The sequence below is a fragment of the Mytilus trossulus genome, chromosome 14, assembly GCF_036588685.1.
Source record: "Mytilus trossulus isolate FHL-02 chromosome 14, PNRI_Mtr1.1.1.hap1, whole genome shotgun sequence".
Classification (NCBI taxonomy): Eukaryota; Metazoa; Mollusca; class Bivalvia; order Mytilida; family Mytilidae; genus Mytilus; species Mytilus trossulus.
The window spans coordinates 32,429,715-32,438,748 of record NC_086386.1 but is presented as its reverse complement, the minus strand read 5'-3'; the positions used below and the strand labels follow the sequence as shown (position 1 = coordinate 32,438,748).

The 9,034-nt window shown below is 32.2% G+C and overlaps 1 protein-coding gene across 1 annotated transcript; it reads right to left on the bottom strand.

Annotated features, from left to right (window-relative positions):
* Positions 1-1,315: 1,315 nt before the first annotated feature.
* On the bottom strand, positions 1,316-7,560 carry LOC134696788 (uncharacterized). The gene is made up of 5 exons (XM_063558732.1): positions 7,499-7,560; positions 6,005-6,111; positions 4,739-4,864; positions 3,231-3,344; positions 1,316-1,939 (listed from the first exon to the last, which is right to left on the bottom strand). Exons 2-5 carry the CDS (start codon positions 6,102-6,104, stop codon positions 1,668-1,670), a joined length of 612 nt encoding a protein of 203 aa, XP_063414802.1. The 5' UTR covers positions 6,105-6,111; positions 7,499-7,560; the 3' UTR covers positions 1,316-1,667.
* Positions 7,561-9,034: the final 1,474 nt, after the last annotated feature.

Genomic DNA, 9,034 nt, shown 5'->3' with positions numbered 1-9,034 from the left:
CAACATACGTTCAGATTACATATGAGTCTGTAATATATATCAATATACCACCAAGCTTTATTTTAGAAAAATATTTTATTTGTTTAATTTGTAAAAAAAACAAACAATTGTAGTCTCGATAATCAATGAAGAGACATTATTTTCAAAATGAGCCATCTTGTGCAGTCAAATTGGAAACTTTAATGATATCATACGAAACATTTAATAGTATGCTTTTATGAACAATTCTGTTTTCAACTATTTTTTTTATTTTAACTTGACGATTTAAATGTTGTCTTTGTAAGATTAAGTAGCTGACTCAAACAGCTTCGATAGCTGCTGAAAAACTACAGTGCCCATTAAAATACTCAATTTAATTATTTGTTCAATCTGTTATTTCTTTTGATTGTTTTGATTGTTTTAATTATTTCTAAATTGAGTTTCGTGTTATTCACGATTTCGCCATCATCTTACATCTGCACAAACTGAACACATTACGACAGATCAGGATTTAACTAATTTGACTGAAAATATTTAAAACATTAACTTATATCTTTTCAAAATTAGCTTAAAAGTTTTCCCAATACTATGTCATTTCATAACATAGTAATATATTTTGTTTTTCTTATATTTTGTTGACTATGTTTCGTTTTGAAATTCTCTTTGAGTTGGTATTTTTGTTTTTACTTTTCTTTTTATAACACTACGTTGTAAAACATAAAGAAACTTCCATATTTTTTCTCATATATTTTTGTTTACTTTAATGATTGCATTGAAGTCAAATCATCCTATTCCTTTGTATACTTCTTAAATAAAATAGGTTGGAGATTAAAATAAGAATCCTCCAATCAAGAAAAGGTTTGTTTTCTTCAACATATTGTTTTTGATTGCTTCTCATGATATTCTCCTGTTTTATCAACCTACATAACATCACTTCAGCTAGGAAATTTAAACGACGTTTACTTATTGAGTTTTGATACATAAGAAATGAAATTCATGTTCAAAATATGATCGCGTCATTGGACAAATTATGTTATTTGCAAATTATTTTTTTTCAAATTAATCATAAGCATAGAACATGTAGAATACTCAAACATTGACAATAAACTCGTCAAAGATACCAGAACAAAATTTTGTATATACGCCTGACGCGCGTTTCGTCTACAAAAGACTCATCAGTGACGCTCGAATTAAAAAAAAGGTGTGGCTTCCATTTTGATCCAGATGGTTCAAACTATTAATATAAAGCAGAAAAAATCTATTATAGATATATAAAAAAAAAAGGAAAAAAAAAGAAGAAAAAGGATGAATTATACAAACAAGACAAAGATCATAATATGACTTGAATATTTTATTTAATTTATATTTGATTATTGTGATAGATGATTTCGTCACACATGAAATTTCTTGTAACACCATATTTATTGTATGAACGAAACGTAGGAATATCTACATACTAGCGTTCTATACTAGACTTTCAAATGTTTAACACAGCAGATTTGATAACTGTACACAGAACGCATTCGATCTTATAAACCCACACTTTTGGTGGCAAAGATAATATAGATCCGAAATATTTTATTTAAAAATATCCTATTGCGTTAAAGTTTCTTTCAATAATGAATGATACATTTAGATACATTGAAAGATGCTGATATTTATCGAATGATTTACTTCTTAAGTTCGTTTTATGGCTTGGCTTTTGCTTCGAATGCACGATGCATACGTTCCTTCAGTCCCGTTGGTTTTCTTGACAAAAGACGTCTTATATTCTTTAGATTCTGCTCGGTGTTTTTCCTACCATTTCTGAACCAACTGTTCTCCTTCTTTTGTTTTGTCGCTTTTATCTTTCTTGTAATTAGCTGGTAGACTTTTGTTTTAAGCTTTTTGTCATCGACACCTTTTCCCAAGTTTCTTTTTTTGATAGAATCCCTGGCTTTCTCTATTCCACGTGCATAAACTTGAAAGACAAGAGAAACATTTGAGGAATAACTGTAATATTTGTGTTTGTCTATGAAGAAAAAAACATCAAAAAAGCGGCGCATACTGTAAAACGCGCTAAAGGATTATGTTAAAGTATGACCACATTTGACCATGTTAATTCGAATAGACAGAAAAAATATAACAGTTATTCCTTCTTATTGAATTCTAAGTTCCATTCAAAGACGGAGTAAATCATGAAAAAACGTTAATGACGTCACGGTCACATGACAAATGTATGTTTATGAGAAAATTGACAAAACACTCTCAGCCAATAAGAAGAGGCGTTATATCCTAAATTAATTTATTATTTAATCAAATCTTAAGACAGGGACAGCTAAGAGTTGAATGCAACCAAAAATCTTTCATTGTCTTTAATTATTACTATTATGCATGTACACATGGAATTACTCGTTCCACGAATTCAACGTGTTGATTTTGACATAAAATATTTACAATGTAAAAGGTTGATTGAGTCTTCAGGAAGTTCGCATGCCATGTTTTAGGATTTTTGTCAGATTTTCGGAATCCTCTGGTCTTATCCATTTGAATTCTTTAAAACAAATTGTTTATTGACCCCCATTTTTCTTTTTATAAATCTTCAACATGTATAATGAGAAGCTATCTGTAAAAGTCTTATTAAGTTTTAATTATTTTTTAATAATATTTGGGAACTTACACTTTTCAATGATAAAGCTATGAAAAGTAAAGAGATAATATTTTCCCGCCAAAATTTCAGTGCCTTATATCTTAAAAACTAGCACCTTGACCTATATATTTGTTTTGCTCTTTTGATTCCTTTATTAATCCCCTGTCAATAAAAAACTAGTGTTTTGAAAAGATGATTACAGTGTATTTTGAAACTGAGAAGCGAATTCCCTTAAGATTCAATCAAAATCTATACATCGATTAAAAGAAACCCAAAGAACATATTGATCGAACGGAAATGAAATTTGAAAAAAAAGTCTACAAATTTTACAGAAACTTCATGAATAAATCGTTTAAGTCTTGAAAAGATATGAACCCATTTGCTCTGATCTGGTATTCATTAGATTCTCAACTAGTTACACCAATCAAGTAATTAAAGTGACATATATTGATATACTTAAACGGGGTAAATTTATAAATACTTTCAGCTTTAAATAATTTGAATAATTTTTATGTGGTTTCTTGATCTTTTAATAATACACTTCGGTATGGCTATAACGAATGCAGTCGATATATCATAGTCTTTAATTCGTTTACATAAACTATATCCTTTGTCATTTTACCTGTACAGAACCAACCGTTTTCCATACTGGAACAACTGTCAACTCCACTGCATATGTCATTAACATCGACACAGTCACCACTGATGCATTCTTTGACATTTGCATCTGTGAGATCTGTCATTGAAAAAAAAAAGAGACAGATTTTAATACTTCAAAAAACTAATACTAAATGCAATCACTTAAGCTGGGGTCACACATTCACGATTTTTACTACCGTTCTTGATAGGACCATTCCCGATTAAAATTTATTAAAAGTCTGATCAAGATCCTGTGAATCGTGGATGGAAATTCAAACTTAAATTAAAATTTGTAAAAAAAATAATTTGATCACGACAACAATCAGAAAGTATTCAGGAAGCACCGATATTCAACCGTTTCTAAGCGAATTAGTCCCGATAATACCGTTCTGAATCCGCTTCTAATCCGATTTGTATTTTTCGCCAGGTAAAATTCGACCGAGTCTGTCACGACTGCGTCCCGACTCTACCGAATGTTATCCGACTGAGATCAGACAGTGACCGGACAGTGAACCGACGCTGACGGAAGTTATCCGTTCGAAAACTGTCGGCATATTCGGGATGATCAAGTACTGTCGGAACGTAATCCTATCATAGTCCGCTCTATCGCATTGCAAACGGCTTTGTCTGGTCTCAGTCGTATTGTATTCTGTAATTGTCGGGAATCTGACGTGGGTATCATCGACGAATTTCGTATTAATAACGGGACTGTTTCGGAACGGTTTCGGCAAAAAACGGTTCGCAATCGACAAGATCTGGATGCAATCTGGACTCAATCGGCAGAAAAACAACTATGAAAAATTACTCCGGCTCATTCCCGTTCCACAGGACACCGTCCAGAATACACAAGACATTGTTCGGAATTCGATCCGATACAGCAGAATCTGTCACGACATAGCCACGATTGTAATCCGACTAGACAAAATCGGCTGAGTTTGCCCCGAATGTTACGGGACGCACCTAACTGTCGGGATGCTTTGCCGAACTATTCGGACCCTTCCCGATCCGTAGGAATCTGTTACGAACTAAAACGAATGCGTTCAGACAATGATAGGACATTCCAGATAATTGAGGATACTAATCCGACTTTTTCACTTTTCGTGTCGTATTGCTGTCTGATCTCAATCGGGAGCAATAATCGGCAATGTGTGAACCCCGCATTACAGGAAAATCTATGTAATTGTTTGCATACAAATACTTATATTATTGTTAGTTGATGAGTGGTCTGTGTATTTCATTAACTATAGTAGCACTAACCTGAGGTCACAAAAATTTATGGAAATTGCGTTAAACTCCAAAGATCATTTTTGTTATTTTACGTTTTAGTTGCTTTCAGCTTGCTAACATAAATGTTTTATATTAAATCATTTTAAGTTTTCACATATTGACGTGTAAAAGACTAAAAATTAAAATCAATATCTTGAAGACAATGCAATTCATAACAATCTTTTGAAAGTCAAACACTATTGCAACTTTATTTAACGTACTTACCGCAGTCATTGTAATCATACCAGTCGTACCAATCATAGTAATCCCAATAATCGTCACCATACCAATCATAATCATCATACAAATCATAATTATCATAATCCCCATACCAACCATAATTATCATAGTCTGTCAAAATACAAACACAAAATGTAACTGATAGTAGATTAGTGAGATAACTTATCTTCTAGGAATTGAATAATATGGTATAAAATACCGCCCCTCCCCCATTTTTCGGCTTACTCTAAAATGCTAATTCATAAACTTAAATGCACGTTAAATGCATGAATGGAATGATCATATGATACAATAAACATTTGTTAATGTGATTAAGAAAAACATGCACTAAGAATTATAAAACGTACCAGGTTTATGATTTAATACGCCAGACGCGCGTTTCGTCTACATTAGACTCATTAGTGACGCTCAGATAAAAAAAAAATAAAGCAAACCAATTATAAAGATGAAGAGCATTGAGAACCTATCATTCCCAAAAAGTTGTGTCAAATACGACTGAGGTTATCTATTCCTGGGATAAGAAAATCCTTACTTTTTCGATAAATTCAAAGTTTTGTAAATAGGAATTTTGTAAACAAAAAATACCATACAGTTGATAGTCATGTCAACACCGAAGTGCTGACTACTAGGCTGGTTATACCCTCGGGGAGTAAACGTCCACTAGCAGTGGCATAGACCCAATGGTGTAAAAAATTATCAAAGGTAACAGGTTTATTATTGTATACACCATACGCCAGTTTTGTCTACACAAGAATCATCAGTGACGCTGAGATCAAATTAGATATAAAGCCAAACAAGTACGAAGTTGAAGAGCATCGACGAGCCGAAATTCCAGAAAGTTGTGTCAAATACAGCTAAGGTTTTCTATTCCTGGGTTAAAAAAATCCTTATTTTTTTCAATAAATTAAAGTTTTGTAAGTAGGATTTTTTTTTAAATGACCATATACTTGATATCCATGTCTGCACCGAAGTGCTGACTACTGGGCTGGTGATACCCTCTGGAACTAAACGTCCACCAGCAGTTGCATCAACGCAGTGGTTGTAAAAAGTTAGCAAAGGTAATACATTGATAATTTCATACGACAGACGCGCGATGTTTCTTCATTAAACTCATCAGTGGCGATGAGTTCAAAATAGTTATACAGACAAACAAGTATAAAGTTGAAGAAACTCAAACATGTTTTAGTTCTCCACAACTGATTAAAAAAACATAACGGTTTATGAAACATAAAACACTATATTATGTCTTACCCCATCGTTTGTTTGCCTCCTTATGAGGTTTGGCTGGAACAGATACAACTACTGTGACAGCAATTGCAATTAACAGCGTCAATAGCAAAGGAGTATCCATTGTAAAACTGTAAAGAAAACAGAATGATTTATAGATGCTTTTCACTACCAACAAGGTTACAAGTAATGCACCAAACAAAACTGGTTTCGATGACAAGATAAATATTTTATATGAATACAAGTGAAATGCATGTACCAGCAGCATATATATTTTTAAAAAAATGTATGAAATTGGAGATTTATTAACACAAATTGATGGACGTTTTGGTCGCTATTATGTGCTTTCGTTTTTTAATCAAATATTTCCTTTTTGCAATTTGAATGATTTCAATTAGTACTATTTCAAAGAAAAAGATAAAGGCATTATTTTTTTTCTTTCGATTTTTAGATATGAATTAACGAGCTAAAGTAGTATGCAAAGTTCTACAAAAATCTGTGACACAGCCCATTTACATTTTTTTACTATATATATATATATATCGACCTGTGGTATCAGTTAGTTTCAATGTATAAAATAAACTCATCGTAGATACCAGGACCTAATTTTGTATAAACGCCAGACGCGCGTTTCGTCTACAAAAGACTCATTAAAGACGCTCGAATCCGAAAAAGTTGAAAAGGCCAAAATTAAGAACGAAACCGAAGAGCATTGAGGACCAAAGTTCCTAAACGTTTTGCCAAATCTAGCTATGGTAATCTATGCCTGAGGTAGAAAGCCTTAGTATTTCAAAAATTATAAATTTTGTAAACAGTTAATTCATAAATACAACCATATCAATGATAATTTATGTCAGCACAAAAAGTGTGGACTACTGGGCTGGTGTTACCCTCGGGGAAATAAATCTCCACCAGCAGTGGCATCTACCCAGTGGTTGTAAATAAACTCATCATAGAAACCAGGACCTAATTTTGTATAAACGCCAGACGCGCGTTTCGTCTACAAAAGACTCATTTAAGACGCTCGAATCCGAAAAAGTTAAAAAGGCCAAATTAAGAACGAAACCGAAGAGCATTGAGGACCAAAGTTCCTAAACGTTTTGCCAAATCTAGCTATGGTAATCTATGCCTGAGGTAGAAAGCCTTAGTATTTCAAAAATTATAAATTTTGTAAACAGTTAATTCATAAATACAACCATATCAATGATAATTTATGTCAGCACAAAAAGTGTGGACTACTGGGCTGGTGATACCCTCGGGGAAATAAATCTTCACCAGCAGTGGCATCTACCCAGTGGTTGTAAATATAAGATAAGATTTAGTAGATAATGTTTTTGCATTGGTTCAACAGTTCCCTGCACATAAACATTGCTATACACTCATTCCATTTGACATTAAGAAGGATATACTGTGTTATGAAATATTGTTATCAGTGAAATTAGATTATTGCTTCCTTTCGGGTTTTAAGTATGAATTGAAGATATAGCTATGTGATTAAATGACAGAACACATACTTACCGACTTACAGGAGTACGACAGAGCGATCAATTGGCAAAATATTTGTTTTATATCCAGTTATTAATACCACGTGGTAAAAAGTATAACCCGTACATTCTTGAATAAGTAAACGGAACAATAAATTCGGTTTCGAACAATTGAATAATTTGATATTGTTCTTTGTGGTCTGTAATGTGATATACATCTGACAAAGCCAATTCTATTTAAAACGTCCGGTTTTTAAAAATCATGAAATGGAATGGGATCGAACAATAGTATTGTTGCACATTTACACAGAGGTTAATCTAAAAAAAACTAAACATAAAGACATATGTAGTCCATATTTTTAGAGAAACAATTGATAATTAACGAAGACATATGGCACCGAATCAAAGTTAGTCCTTTTGAATTAAGCTTAATTGCTAGCTAAAGTTGGAAATGATAAATCATAGTTTAGATCATGTTGAATTGACATATTATATAAGGAACTAACTTTTTGGAATATTTTATTCGGTGTTTTTTTAAACTTAATTCTACGCCTAAAAGACATGCTCAAACAATCAAGATTATACATAAAAACAACATCAACGCTTGGTACTACTAAACACGTTCAATCATGTCGTCGACAGAACACATAAAACATCGTATTTTCAAACATACAACCAATCGTCACACAAGTCAAAGGACATAAAAAGGTAATCTCATCTACCCATGAATTCTGACTTGGAAGGTCGTATAGGTACAATTAAACTCCACAAAAACTGCCCTCCACCCCCTTTTTTTTACAGACACAGAGAGGATAAGATTGAATCCCTAAGAACAAATATTTTGGAAAATTGTGAAATATTTGATTACTTTTAATGTAAACTATAAAACTAAAAATGACTGCGTGTTGATCCGCTTTGTTATCAATACAATTTATAGAATATGATGTTTTAAACTATTTTCCCGCTCTTATGTTTAATTTTAGGCAAACATCATGGAAGTTTGCGATCCCAAAATGTTTTAAATTATTTTATTCACCAAAAGCTATAATTTAACCATTTGAAATATATCATTAAACCATAAATTCTAATTTTAAGATTTTTCATGTTAAGTAATTATAGATAATAAGCCATGCTAACTTTATCAATAGACAAACACTAAGTCTATTGATTTCAAATTATGATGTACAAAATGATAAAACACAAGGCTCGCAAGAGCATGAAAGGTTCACATGTTCCTTTTAGTTTCAATCTTTCATTCTAGATTTTTTTTGCTTTTCAGCATATATTAATGAGTAGCTTAAAAATGCCATTTAAGTGTTCATTGTATCAGTCATTTATCCTACAAAATCAAAAAAATGCATTTTCCCATACATGTATGATTCATTGTAGCAATAGTGGCTATGTTTCTTGACGTACAAGAAGATAAACTACCAAATTTATACTAGATTCATTTGAGAAAATGTCGAAGTAAGAAAACAATTTGTGTAAAATTTTCCTTAACGGACAATAACTCCTTATGGGGTCAATTGACAATTTTGGTCAAGTTGACTTATTTGTAGATTTTACTTTG